The 15,772-nt window shown below is 34.9% G+C and overlaps 1 protein-coding gene across 7 annotated transcripts in view; it reads right to left on the minus strand.

Moving 5' to 3' along the window:
• Positions 1 to 15,772, minus strand: part of CPAP (centrosome assembly and centriole elongation protein) — a 56,548-nt gene that overhangs the window by 38,975 nt on the left and 1,801 nt on the right. For 5 of the 7 annotated variants that reach the window (XM_017656933.3, XM_073222889.1, XM_017656929.3 and 2 more), the window contains exons 2-7: positions 11,935 to 12,444; positions 11,272 to 11,395; positions 6,672 to 6,956; positions 4,519 to 4,627; positions 3,611 to 3,707; positions 1,852 to 3,481 (exon numbers count right to left, since the gene is read on the minus strand). In XM_017656933.3, coding sequence (XP_017512422.3) covers positions 1,852 to 3,481; positions 3,611 to 3,707; positions 4,519 to 4,627; positions 6,672 to 6,956; positions 11,272 to 11,395; positions 11,935 to 12,378 — 2,689 coding nt within the window. In that variant the 5' untranslated portion in view covers positions 12,379 to 12,444. Of the gene's footprint in view, positions 1 to 1,851; positions 3,482 to 3,610; positions 3,708 to 4,518; positions 4,628 to 6,671; positions 6,957 to 11,271; positions 11,396 to 11,934; positions 15,047 to 15,772 lie in introns of all 7 variants that reach the window. The other 2 variants (XM_017656930.3, XM_073222705.1) reach the window with 2 other exon arrangements.

The following is a 15,772-nucleotide window of genomic DNA, read 5'->3' on the forward strand; positions in this document are numbered from 1 at the left end:
TTCACAAAAGGCCTTCAGCAGGAAAAACATTAGTTAGCTATTAACACTAAAAGCCAAACATATGGTAAACACCTGTACTATTAAAATGCATTAGAAACAATGCTTCTAATAACAAAAAGAAAAATTACTGACCTAACTTTCCAGATGAAACCAATCTAAATTTAACAAAGAGTCAAATTATTCTAGTTCAAAAGAGCATCAATCTGACAACGAATTAACATTATGTATATATAAAGAAAAAAAGAACCTATATATATTGTCTTTTTAATAATAGCCAATATTGTACTAACTTTGGATGGTGACAGATACTAACTAGAATTATCATGAGGATCATTTTGTAATCTATAAGAATACTGAATCACGAGGATGTACACCTATAAATAATAGGATATTATATGACATTTATACTTCAAAAGATATATATAAATAGCTGAGGAACATAAATAAGTAATTCACAAACATCTAAAGCACTACTCAACACCAAAATCAAAGTTTACTCCCTACTAAGCAAAGAAATCCAAAGTAAAACTTATCCACAAATTGCCATTTAAGAGTAAAACAGTCAGTGATTCTGTCCCTCAACTATCCTTTTGGAAAATAAATTTGATTTATACCTTAAGGCTTTTAAAATACACTTATCGACCTTTGATCCAGTTATTCTACTTCCAAAAATCTAGTTAAAGAACAAACTTCTAAAATCATACAAATAGTTTTGAACAAAAATATGCATTGCATTATTTCTAATAGTGAAAAATTTCCAGCATTAAGGAAATTAATGAAAAAATTATGCTACACTTATGTAATATACTGCAACAAAATATGCAAAGAGTTTTAATGATATGGTCAACACATATTATATACCTGGGTCAAACAGGATGAGGCAAGTTATAAAAAATGTCTCTACCACATTAAAAATACCACAGGAAAAATTACTGGAAGGTAATATCCCAAAATGAATACCTTTGGGTAGCTGAGTATAAACATTTTTGCTTCTATACTTTTTAAGCTTCTAAATATTCACAAAAAGTACTACTTTTAAAATCAGAGGTTTTTTTTTTTAAAATAGTTCAACTTCATTTGTATTTTAAAGCACTTATGCTTTGTTAAACATTCAGTTTATAACATGATATCATGGGAAAGAGTTTTTCAATTTCAGTTTTATAGAGTCCATCATATCAACTGGATCCAATACAGCCATTAAATGGAATGAGGCAAATGGATACATGTATTAGAACAATCTTCAAAATCTATTATAAACAAAGTACAGAATGGTATGTAAAAGGCGTATTTTCATTTGTGTAGAGTGGGGGTCACAAATATGCTTTCATGTGCATAGAATCTTTTTAGAACACACAATGAAATGGGAATGCTGAGCCTCTAAGAAAGGAGAACCCAGGTCTGGGGAAGAAAAGAAACTTGGGATTTACTGTATTTCTTCTTGGTCATATTTAGCAAGCTAATGAATGAGGCAGTAAAAAAAACTAAGGAAGTAACAGTCATTCTAAGAGTGTGCATACCCAAAGGTTCATCCCTTTGTAACACAAATCATAAATCGGGTACTCCCCGGTCATAAAAGAAACTTAAATGTTATCTCACTTTACAATAGTTAATTGTAAAGCCTTGGGAATAAGACATGGGCTCAAATTTGAAAAATCTGAAATTGTAAGTCATCCAAATCTCTTATACTAGTGACTATTACACTATTTAGGCCTGTAAAACCAATCAAATTTTAACAAATCACCTACTAATTATAGTTCTGAGCAGTAGCAATGCAGGATTCAAGCATTCTGACAAGTTGATAAATGTTAAATTTGTAATACTCTCTACATATTTTATAATGCTCTGACTTACCAGATGGTTGGTCTTGACTTATATTTAATTTGGGTTCATTTCCCAAATGTCGATCTGATTTTGGTTTCAGTTTCAAAGAAGGAAAGAATTTCATCATCAGATCTGATGTAGGAGGGGGACTTGTGCTCCTAATGGATGTGCTCAAGTCTTCTCCCTTCTTGACTGGTGCAACTTTCCTTTTTACTGTTTTGTCCAGTACATATATTTCACTCGTATTAGGGTAGGCTGTCTGGGGAGTACCATAAATGGCTTCATTCCCAGGAATAACATCATGTTTAAATGAATTTTCTTCAAGGTCAGCCCAAGATCTTTCATCATCAAAGTCAATTTTACACACGCTTACAGATGAGGGTCTTCTTGTGGACTCAGAAACTTTATTTTTCAAGCTTTCTATTTTGATAGACTCATCACTACTATAATCTTTATCAGACAAGTCTAAATCCACATCTCTCCCTTTATCTTCTTGAGTCCCAGTGTCCCTAAAAGGTCCCTTACCATCACAGACTTGTGGACTATCTTCTCTGCTGCTAAAACCTCTCTCTTCAGCCTCAGCTGACGGTTTCATGGCAACGTCAAGTCGTTCCTCAGTGTCAGTGCTGTCACTGTTCGCAACATCTTCATCCTCACTTACATTCCACCTAGTTTGATTTTCAGAAGTGCTCGTTGGGCACGCTTTCCTGCTGGCTTTGAAAGAGTGTTCCCTCAGCCCTTCAGGCAAGGACACTGAATCAAGCTGTCTGGGTGCAACCTCACACTTACCCTTACTTTGTTTTTTAGTTTGGTCTGGATCCTCCATTCGGGCACACTGACTAATGGGTCCCGAAGCTGCCATCTCCTCCTGCTGCACGGCTTTGACGGGGGTAGAAGACAGCTGGTGACACTTGTAGACCTGTTGGTCCCTCTCTAAGATCTTCAGTACAAATGAGGAATTACTGGAAAATGATATTTCATCAGCAGCTTGTTCTAAAAATAAAAATTCATCTAATTCTAAATTTTCCTTTTCCTTTTCTCGTTCCCAATTCTCTAATCTTTTCTGAAGAGAAATGTCAAGAGAAGATTCTGACTCTTTCAAGGTCTCACTTATCATACTCTTAGAAGCCGCACAGCTGACCAGCCCTATTGAAAGGGGAAGTTTGTTTTTACTTTGTGCCTTATTCCAGACTTCCCAACTAATATCACAAGGTTTTATACACTCAGGTACATTTTCTTTATCATTAGACTCTACTTTTTTTTCTAATTTGATCTGGTCTCTGAATCGCCCATCACATTTCCTCCCAGTGAGTAGTTTCAGTCCTGACAGAGAGAGACCTTTCCTATTATTACTCTTCAGCACTTTGGGTTTCTGATTAAGTGTGAACAAACCACTCTTGATTCTAGTTTTATTGTTCTTTTTCACAGAAGAGTTCTCTGTACACAGTTCTTTATTTTTAAGAGCAATTTTCCGCTGGAATTGTTGTCTGTCTATTTTAAACACAGGTTGGTTCTCTGAAATGCTCTGATTAGTCACTGGTTTACTTTCTCTCCCTTTCTGAAACTTAGATTCAGCATTAATAAATCTAGCTAAACCTTCTCCTCTTTTTAAGAATGGATGCTTTGGTTTTGCTTTGATTAGCAATGATCCTTCTGCTTCCTAAAATAAAAGAATATTTGAATTAACTCTGGTATCACCCAATCTCAAAGTTATTTTGAAAGCAAGTTATCAATAACTCTCTAAAGCCCTAGATAACTGAAGTAAAACAGTGGAAGTATTAACTCTTACCTGTTTTTGCTTCAGTTCTTGTTCTTCCAACTGAATTTGTTCTTCTAAGTAGTCTTCAAATGTCTGTTTCTTTTCTCTAATAGCAGCTTGGATGGGCCTAATCATAAAAATAGTTACCTAACATGCAAATCATGAGGTGGTGAAATCTTCACCCTTAGTGTGCCTGACATAGACCCCCTGACTGAGAACTGACCTTCTTCAAAGCCACAGGCCCCTTGTGAGAGTCTGATGAAAGCTACAGTTCCACTCTGTCTCCCAAAATACATTGACTACGACACTCTACATGTGATTTGACAAAAAGCCTTCTGAAGTCCTTCTATGGACTATAGATTAACTTTTAAAGTAACATATTCATTATAACTTTAAAATATATTTCAAAAATAGATCACAAAAATTGTTCTTTAATTTAAAAAGATCCTTAACAATGTAAATAGAGCAAAAATCAAAAAATCTATTTGCCAATCCATAACCTGTATTAAAATATTTTAAATATTTAAGGAAATAAACCTCCATTTGATATTTTATCTTTGTCATAAAATTTTTGAATTCTGTAACCTGACTTACACAATTTTAAGTGACATCAAATGTGAGACTCCAATATTTGTGTTTCTCTTTGCCAGAATAGGATTTACTTAACTATTTGAGAGATTACTTTTATCCAGATATTTCTTAAGTGAAAATACTTTGCTCAGTTCTTCGAATACAATGCCAAAACTAATTTAACTGATATATCTCTCTAACCTCTTTCTGTTGCTGACAGTATGTGATACTGTTGTATATCTTGAACATTATATTTAAAAGCATATTTAAGGTGAAATAAGAAAACTATGGATCTTTCAAAGAAAGAGCTCAATAATGATGGCTGGCTATTAAACTGTCACATTTCTTATTCCTTTCAACATGGATACCTTTCTTCAATATTAAGCATTTCTGAGGAACCACATTTTTTTAGGTTCATATCATTTCCTTCCTGAATCGGTTCCATCATTTTCTCCCAGCATGGTAAAATATCTTCTCCTAGGATAAAAATTAGGAACAACTTAGTTGAAAAAAAGCAGATCAAAGTCTTAAAACTTGAGAATTTTATAAGTTACTGTGCTAAAAAGTGTTTAAAGTAATGAATGTCAAAGATTTTTAGAACTCTTTAATTCAATAAAGAAAAACTTTATAAAACCCTAATTAAAACGACATCCTTCAAAAGGTTATTATGGGCAAAAAATAGGTGGGCTTCTCTAAATTAAAAACGACTAAAGAGGTGTCACAACTGAGTGTAATACAATGAACTTGATCAGATCCTGGTTTTTAAAAAAACGCCTTTAAAAAACATTTTGGGGATAACAGGAGAAATTCTAAAATGGATTTGAATATTAAGGAATTACTGTTAATGTCCTTGGATATAATAGTAGTATTGTGGTTATCTAGAAAATAATTTTTACTTGATGAATGCTGAAATATTTGAAATGATATAACATAATGTCTGAATATTACTTGCGATGAAATGATTTGGCAAGTTATACAGAGATTCTGAGAGACATACACAAGTCCCCCTATCCACAGTTTTGCTCTCCACACTTTCAGTTACCTGTACTCAACCAAGGTCCCAAAGCAGATGATTCTCCTCCTGACAGAAGGTCAGAGAGCAATGGTTGCCTAACACTACTGCCCTGTGCCTATGTTATTCACCTCACTTAATCTCATCACATAGCATTTTATCATCTCACATCATCACAAGGTGAATACAGTACAGTAAGACATTATGAGAGACCACATTGACTTAACTTTTATTACACTATATTGTTATAATTGCTCTATTTTAGTATTATTGTTGTAATCTCTTATTTCATACCTAATTTATAAATTAAACTTTATCATAGGTATGCATGTAGAGGGAAAAAACATAATATATATCTGCAGTTTCAGGCATACACTGGGGGTCTGAGAACGTATCCCCCACAGATAAGGGGGGACTACTATATAGGTATAGATATAGATACACACATAAAAATACAGACTAAATATGACACAATATTAACTGTTGAATCTAGGTGGCTGGTATACTGGTAATCATTGCAGTGGTCTTTCAACTTTTCTTGATGTTTGAAGTTTTCCAAAATAGAAACTTAGGGGAGTATATTGTTTAAAAAATAAGAAAAAGACATTTGATCTTTCCATACCAGAGAAATTACTCAAAATTAGGAATAAGATATTATGCAGAAAGGTACCCAATCCTAAGTAGTAAGCATATTCACCTTTTGTCATATTACTTGTATTTTCAATAACTTACTCAAAATAACGTATTTGTGAAAACACCATTAAAATCAAAAATTAAAATGAAAAATTAAGCAAAAAACTCAGTCCTATTGCAAGGAACATTAAATAGTGGTATATTATTTGGTGACAACATAATGATGACAATTATAATAATGATAATGAAAACTATGGAACCTATCATAAACATTTTTCAGATTGAGTGGGAAAACAACACAATTTATTAAACAATATTCTATGATTACAAAAGTGAAGGGGGTGGGGGTGGCCACAGAAACATACAAAAAAAAAGACCACAAATGCCATGTAAGCTCCATGAGTTTAGACCATCGGACACCAAGTGCCATTTCTCTGGCAGGAACGTGCTTGGTACTAGGAATACAGGGGTACAGTGTAGACAATCTGAGTGTCTGGGTTAGTATTTCTTTTATGAGTTGTGACTCCCATCACCAACCTATTTCTCATATTTCACATCTTCTATCATGCACCCTACCACCAACCCCCCACCACACACCTTTTATATCAACCTCAAACTATTTCTAAGCTCTCAAAGAAAATGGCACACACAGAACTCGCTGTCTTCCTTTCTGAAGACCCCGTGCTACCATGCAAGGCAGCGTGAGTAAGGTGATCGCCCTTGGGAAGAAACAAATCCTATCTGGTTCTGCATCCAATCCAGGCTCACAATTAAAGCTGAGGGGACAGGGAAAAAATGCAGAAACGGCTGTTCTTGAGTAGGATAACTTGGTAACACTCTTAGTTAAATACAAAAAGAGAAATATAAGTAACTCACCTATAGGAAGGTTATGGTTTTCTTCCTTCAAATCGTTTTTTTTCGCAAGTGCTTCTTGACATTGTGCCTCATAAAACATATTGTGAGAAGCACTACTTTTTGACGTCAACACAAAATCTTGAGGAGTACAGAAGTCTTGTTCAGTGGATAAAATGTTGAAAGTGTGCATTTTTTCTTGCATTTGATTCTGGTAGATATATGATGGTAAGAAGGGTGCGGTTTTTTCTATAGGGGCTGAATTTCCTGGAGACCTGTACTTCTGGCTTTGATTGTCAGGCAGTGGAGCTGAACATTGCAATTAAGAAGATCAATAAAGCTTTTATAACATTCTCTCTTCTGCCTATTAGTGACTTCTACCACAAAGTTTTCTCCAAAGTAATGAAAGTATCTTTTCCTTCTTAAGAAACCATGTTTAACAAAATCATGGACCAAAGTGCCAACTGCATAATTAGCAGTAAGAATATATTTATACCGTGACTTGTGTGCAGACAATGTGCACCTGGCAGAGCCGCAGCACTGCCTATCTCTGGAAGGGGCCATTCATGCTCCACCTGTGAGAGCACTGCTGGGATTGTCAACTCTACAGCCCGAGACAAATACAGACAGCACCAATGCAAACAGTTACAAATGATCTGGATTGTTCCCCAATGATCAGTAACTGCTCTGTGTCACAACATATAAGAATATCTTCCCTTTAGACTACCATTAACAGTTTGGCATCCTCGGGTGGTGGAATCATGGATGACTTTTCTGTGTTTTATTTTTCTGTAGTTTCTAATTTCCTGTATTACTTTTTGCCTGTTTTATTTCTTAAGTCTCTGCTTTTGAAATAACCAAATCAACAGACAGAAGATATTTCCCTTCTATCTGAGATACAATTCTTGGAGGAGAGATGTAATACTAGCCATCCTGCCTGCTGTACCAGCCCCTTGAAATCCTGCTCATATCTCTGTACTCCCAGATTGTCCCATCTAAACTTAAAAGGGAAGGCACAATGGGCAGGTTTTCATGGAGGAGTTGCGCCACCTCTGTCTTCTACCCATCTCCCTCACCCAGCCCTCAGTAACCCTGGAGTCGGATAGGTCCTCACTGACTACCAGGTCCAACCTCCCTTCCTTTTTAACAATACTCTCCCCATGTAAATGCTTTTGACCAAAGGCCATCCCACTTCAGTTTGAAGATGTCTTTAGTAAAACAGCAACATCCCAAAGCAGCAGTTCTCAAGTCTTGGCCTGTAAACCCCTGGGGCTCTCCAAGACTCTTTCAGGGCATCCACCAGGTTAAAACTATTTTCCAAAAATACTAAGATAGTATTTGCCTTCTTCACTGTGCCAACATATGCACCAATGGTGCAAAAGCAAAATGAAAACTTCTGGTGCCTTTACTCAAAAGCAGGACAGTAGCACCCAAATTGTACCAGCAGTCATGTGGTTGTCACCATGGCAGTTAACAAATACCAGGTTTACTTAAAGTGGCAAAATTATTAAATTTTTTATTAAATCTCTACCCTTGAATATATGTCTTTTGAACATCCTATAGGGCAAAATGGAAAGTACATATAAATCAGTTCCACTGCAAACCAAGACATGGCTGTGTAATTTTTTGAGTTGTAAGCTCAACCAGCCACTTCTTTTAAGAAATATTTTTACTTGAAAGAATGAATGACAAACTATAATGATTTAAACCTCAGTAGCTGGCAGACATTTTCTCAAAAATGAAACAAGTGAGCCACTCATTTCAAGGAAAATAACTGACAATATTTGTTGCCAATGATAAAATTTGAACTTTCAATCAAGAATTAGCATTTTGGAAAACATGTCCACCACCACATGAGCTTGATAGCTTTATAAACTTCAAGACTTTTATGATGAGGTCTATAGTGGTATTAATGGATACAATTTTTTTTATATTATATAATGTAATATGTTAATATTTTAAAGACCTACATAACTCAATGAACCAAATAACCAATGCATGATTTTAATACAGAAAGAGCTATTCAAATTGCCAAGATACTCCAATATATTTTAATGTAACAGAGTATAAAATGTTCATTAATATGATTTCAGATTCCATACTATGAATACTAAGAAATGCAGTTTGGGTGCAATATCAAAGAAATAACCACAATTATTTGAAAAGGTTATTACAGTAGTCCTCTCTCACCTTTCCACTTACATATCCACTTGAGGCTGGATTTTTATTCACATACTTCAACCAAAACAACCTAACTTAAGAGACTGAATGCAGAAGTAAATAAAAGAAATCAGCTGAATTTTTTTTAAACCAGATGGTAAAGAGATTTCAAAAATATAAAACAATGACATTCTTACCACTAATCTTTCAGAAAAGCTTTTTCATTAAAAAATGTTATTTATGATAACATGAATTGGTTATTATTATTATTATTATTTTTTAACAATTGTGTATTTTTTTTATTTTTATTTATTTATTTTTTTTATTTTTGTGATTATTTTTTATTTTTTTTATTTTTTATTTTTTATTTTTATTTTTTGAGAGGGCATCTCTCATATTTATTGATCAAATGGTTGTTAACAACAATAAAATTCACTATAGGGGGGTCAACGCTCAATGTACAATCATTAATCCATCTCAAGCCTAATTCTCGTCAGTCTCCAATCTTCTGAAGCATAACGAACAAGTTCTTACATGGTGAACGAATTCTTACATAGTGAATAAATTCTTACATGGTGAACAGTACAAGGGCAGTCATCACAGAAACTTTCGGTTTTGATCATGCAATATGACCTATAAACAATCAGGTCAAATATGAATATTCGTTTGATTTTTGTACTTGATTTATATGTTGATCCCACATTTCTCCTATTATTATTATTATTTTTATTTTTAATAAAATGCTGAAGTGGTAGGTAGATGCAAGATAAAGGTAGAAAACATAGTTTAGTGCTGTAAGAAGGCAAATGTAGATGATCAGATGATCAGGTGTGTGCCTATGGACTAAGTATTAATCCAGGCTAGACAAGGGCAGCAAGACATCCACGGATGCAGAAGATTTCTCTCAAAGCAGGGGGGGTGAGGTTCTGAGCCTCACCTCTGTTGATCCCCAAATTCTCACCTGATGGCCCCCCTGCGACTGTGCCTGTCTTAGGTTGTTCCTCCCTTGAGGAATCTTAGAATTGGTTATTATTTTTAATGAATTAGTTTTTAGATTTCATTTTAATTCCTAATACAGTAAATACTGACAGCTATAGGCCACATAACAAAAGCTTATTTTTGGTCCTCACTCATTTAAAAGTGTTAAGGGTTCTAAGAACAAAAAGTGGGAAAGACACTTCTGTGAAGCAACTGCTCTGTGACTGAATGGGACTAGTCCTTATATCAGTAACTCTGAAATCTACTTCCCTATCTATCTACCATAGTACTATTTCTACCTTAAAAAATATCATAGGTTATTACTTAAGTGATCTCGAGTATCCTTTTTATGTATTCCATAACTACTTTAAGATATACACTGGGTTCTCTATAGTTTCTAAGATAAATATTCAAACCCCCTAAACCACTCTTCATTGGCTACATTTCTCATCACACCACTACTACCACTCCCTAAATCCAATCTGGCCACAGTTTGCAGACTCATTTGCCAATGTCTTTTCTTCTCAGCGCCCAGCACAGCCTCTGAAAAAAACAGGTGCTTCCTTGAATCCATAAAGTATGTCTCTTAAAAGGTAGCACCAAGAAGCAAACATATAGCTGCAGATAAATGGCTTTCAAACTGTGGGACTCGATTCATTAGTAATATCATCAGATACAGGTCATGATTGGCATTTTTCAAAATGACACAGAATAAAGAAAATAGCCTTGCTATATGCTGGGCACACCCAGAAAGACTGACATAAGAAATTTCTTTGAAATTATGTGACTCATGATTTTAAACATTTTTGTTACTATGCAGTATAGTCAAAAACTTTTAAAACCATTGCTCCACATCACACTTCAACAGGTCCCCTGTCCACCCCCACAGTGAGCACATTTATGATAACATGTAATTGGCTATTATTTTAAATGTATTAGTTTTCAAGTTTCTCTGTTTTAAATATCAGTATCTATATAGCCCACATAACAAAAGCTCTTTGGGGTCCTCAATAGTTGATTTCTATTAGTATATTCCTTTCTATTAATTGATCGAGCATACAATAAAAGAATTCTATCACCTACTACCAAAGGAAAATATGGTTCTTTGGCTGAGTAGAGTAGCTTCTACACACATTACCTTTATGACCTTGAGCAGTTTTTCATTCACTGGGCAAGGGTTGTAAACGTGTTGCCCTAGCCCAAATTTAGCTCTACATCTTTAATTCTGCTAGGTCTTTAAAAATTTTTATTTTATAAATGAACGTGAATGCCTTTAAGCAGGATACACATGCTCCAAAATGGCACAGCTCCCACATGCCCCAATTTTTTATATTACATCCCCACCATTTCACAGTTATCTGCCTGGCCCTAAGGAAACTGCAGTTTGCAACAGTGGATGAAATAACCTGTCAAACAACTAAAGACAAGAAATATATGTAACTGTCTGTCATCGTACTGACTGACGGCCCTAGTGAACAAAAAATACCTGGGAGTGTGTGTTGCCCAGACACCAGAGTAAGCAGCTTCTCTTGTTCTTCCATGAGCCTTTGTAGTTGCTCTGACTGTTGCCTCTTCAGTTGTTCCTGTTTCTTCTGCTGTACTTCTTTCAGCTTTTTAAACATAAAATTAACTTTATTAAACTAACTTTACATTTCTTTCTGGACTTCTGTTCCTTACATTTATCTTAACCCCTCCAATTTCCTTCTCATATCTTCCCAAATAGTTTCAAAGAGGGATCCTTAGGTAACTACATCTGCCACCAAAACTCTAAAATCAAATTTGTTTGAAGGAAACCATATCAACTATCTCAACTAAGAAAACAGAAAATGTCATATAAATCCTTTGATTCTTAAAATAGGACAGTTATCAGTATATTTATGATCAACCTTCCCCCTATAATCTCTGATCAACCATTTCTAATTTAGCTTTTACCAAATGAGTAGAAACTTAAAGATATTATCTTAAGTGTTACATTTATGTCTTACATACTAAAGATGTTTCAATGTTTCGCATTAAACAAAAGGCAAAATCCGGCATTTTGGGAATTTTGTAGTAAAGGGGAAAAAACGAGGACCTGAAACAGGTGACTCTTCATCACAAACATAAACCTACAATGACATAAATGCCTAACAGACCAGTCCTATTGTACCTGTTCAAGCTTTTTAAAAAGTGGGTCTTTATAATCCACGTCCTTGAATTCACTCCCATTATCTGAGATAAAGTCACTTTTGTTATCTTCCCAGTGTCCAGGAGCATCCTGACATGCCACGATCTGTGGTCTCTCTTTAGTTAAAGGAAAGACTGTAGGTATTTCAGATTCATCTGACTGTAGTTTGTAAGAGCTGTCAGACTCCAACTTCTGTCCATCATGAAGTGAATCTTCTTCACTTATAAAGCTGAAGCTATTTGAAAAATGTGGGGCTTTAAGAGGAAAGCTAGTAGGAATGGTCACATTTACTCGCTTCTCATCGTGTGCTTCCGAAAGAGGAAGTGCACGATTTAATATGACCCCAGCCCGAGAAGGATTGGTCATCCACTGAGTTAAGAAGTTCTGCTCAATGTTTAACTCTGAAGAGGTTGGCATCAGGAACATTTTAGTCCAATGACACTACTGTATTTAAATGATGTAAAAACTAGAAGAGCTATTAATTTCCAACACCTGTAGAAAGAAGACAGCCAACAAAAAGTTAAAACTGTTTTAGCCAAACCTTGACCCAGCACAAAAATCTACAGAATATTTCATATACACTTAACTAGCAAAGCAATTGGGCATTAAGTTTGTTAAAGTCTTAAAAATATAACTGAGTTGGATCAAAAACTTAAGTTCCCTTTGATATAATCATTCAATTACCAATGATTTTATACAAGTGCTAGATCAGTTCATCCAAAACTATGGAACTAAAGCACCTTCTAAGTTATTTCATTACCAAAGGAAAAAAGGCCACCATCAGTATCAAACATCACCCACATTAAGCACTTCATGCTGCTGGACCTAGTCCAACATTGCTTCTTTGCCCAACTGGGGAACTGAAACGAAAAAGGAATAGTCACAACAGATGCTAAAGAAATACAAAGAATTAAAAAATCCTATGAAAAATTATGTACCAATAAATTGGACAATGTAGAAGAAATGGACAACTTCCTAGAAAAACATAACCATCCAAGGAAAAGACAGAAAAATCTGAACAGACCAATTACTAGTAATGAAATTGAATTGGTGATCAAAAACTCCCAATGAACAAAAGTACAGGACCAAATGGCTTTACAGCTGAATTATCCAAAACATTTAAAAGAGAGCTAATCCTTCTTAAAGTATTTAAAAAGGTAAAAGAGGAGGGAATACCTCCAAACTCATTCTGAGGTCAGCATCACTCTAATACCAAAACCAGAGACACTACAAAAGAGAAAATTTTAGACCACTATCCTGATGAACATAGATGCAAAAATCCTCAACAAAATATTAGAAAATAGACTTCAAAAATACATTGAGAGGATCATCCATCACAACTAAGAAGGATTTATTCCAGGGATACAGGATGGTAAAATATTCATAAATCAATCAACACAATACAGCACATTAACAAAAAGGATAAAACCATGATCAATCATCTCAACAGATGCTAAAAAAGCATTTGACAAAATTCAACAACCATTCATGATAAAAACTCTCACTGTGCCTCAACATAATAAAGGCCATATATGACAAACCAACAGCTAACAACTTACTCAATGGGGAAGAGCTGAAAGGTTTTCCTCTAAGATCAAAAACAAGACAAGGATGTCCATTCTTACCACTTTTATTCAACACACTACTGGAGGTCTTACAACGGCAATCAGACAACACAAGATTAAAGGTATCCAAATTGGTATGGAAGAAGTTAAATTCTCACTATTTGCAGATGATATGATACTAAACATAGAAAAACCCTAAACTCTAAAAACCTATTAGAATGAATAACTAAAAAGCTATTAAAATGAATAACTAGATTCAGGATACAAAAATACACAGAAATCTGTCGCATTCCTATATACTAACAGTGTACTAGCAGAAAGAGAAATCAGGAAAACAATTGAATTTACAGTTGTACCAAAAACAACAAAACCAAGGAATAAACCTAACCAAGTAGGTGAAAGATCTTTACTCTGAAAAATATAAGACACTAATGAGAGAAATTAAATTAGACACCAATAAATGGAAATGTATCCCATGCTCATGGATAGGAAGAATTTATATTGTCAAAATGGCCATCCCACCCAGAGCAATTTACAGAGTCAATGCAATCCCTATCAAAATACCAACAGCATTCTTGAATTACCTAGAACAAACAGTTCTAAAATTCATATGGAACCACAAAAGACCCCAAAGAACCAAAGTAATCCTGAGAAAGAAGAACAATGCTGGGAATATTAGACTCCCTGACTTCAAGCTACACTACAATGCTACAGTAATCAAAAGAGTATGGTACTAGCATAAGAACAGACACATAGATCAATAGAACAGAATAAAGAGCCCAGATATAAACCCACACATATATGGTCAATTCATATACTACATAGGAGCCACAAATATACACTGGGGAAAAGACAGCCTCTTCAATAAATGGTGTTGGGAAATCTGGACGACTACTTGCAAGATAATGAAACTGGTTTACTGCCTAACTCCATACACAAAAGTAAATTCAAAATGGATCAAAGACCTAAATGTAAGCCATGAAACCATAAAACTCATAGAAGAAAACATAGGCAAAAATCTCTTCAACATTAAGTATAAGCAATTTTTTCCTGGACACATCTCGGGCAAGAGAAACAAAATAAATAAAAAATGAACAAGTGGTTCTACATCAAACTGAAAAGCCTCTGTGCAGTAAAGGACACCATCTGCAGAACAAAAAGGCAACTTACAGTATGGGAGAATATATTCATAAACGTTTTATCAGATAAGGGGTAACATCCAAAATATATAAAGAACTCATATGCCTTAAAACTAAAAAAAGCAAATGGGCAGAGGCATTTTTCAAAAAAAAAGACATACAAATGGAAAACAGGCACATGAAAAGATGCTCCACATAATCACCAAAGAAATGCAAATCAAAACCACAATGAGATACCCCCTCACACCAGTCAGAAGGGCCACTATTCAAAAAATAAGAAATAACAAGTGTTGGCAAGGATGTGGAGGAAAGGGAGTCCTCTTACCCTGTTGGTGGGAATGTAAATTTGTGCAGCCATTGTGGAAAGCAGTATGGAGGTTCCTCCAAAAACTAAATATAGAAATATCATACAATCCAGTAAATTCTATTTCTAGGAATTTACCTGCAGAACACAAAAGTCCTGATTCGAAAGACACAGGCACCCCTATGTTTATCGCCACCTTACTTACAATAGCCAAGATATGGAAGCAACCTAAGTGTCCGTCAATAGATGAATGAATAAAGACGATGTGGTAATATATACAATGGAATATTACTCAGCCATTAAAAAATGAAATCCTGCAATTTGCAACATGGATGGACCTAGAGGGTATCATGCTAAGTGAAATAAGCCAGGTGGAGGGTACTATGCTAAGAGAAATAAGCCATGTGGAGACAAATACCGTATGATTTCACTTGTCTGTGAACTATGAAAACAAAACAACAAAATAGCAGTAGACTCACAGACACTGAAAATGAACTAGTGGCTACCATTGCAAAAGGGATGGGGTGGAAGGGTGGGGAGGCTGTGGTGGATAAGGGGCACAAAAATTCTCAATCATAATATAAGTCAGTCACTGGGCACAGTAGTGCAGCATGGAGAATACTGTCAATGATTCTGTAATATCTTACTATGTTGACAGTAACTACACTAGTGGCAGTGAGGATTTAACAATATGGGTTAACTGTTAAACAACTGTGTTGTATACTTGAAACCAATATGACTGTATATCAACCATACTTCTATGTAAGAAATGGAGGGAAAATAGAGAAGAGTAAAAAATTGCGAAAACCTTT

Source organism: Manis javanica, chromosome 1, assembly GCF_040802235.1.
Source record: "Manis javanica isolate MJ-LG chromosome 1, MJ_LKY, whole genome shotgun sequence".
Lineage (NCBI taxonomy): Eukaryota > Metazoa > Chordata > Mammalia > Pholidota > Manidae > Manis > Manis javanica.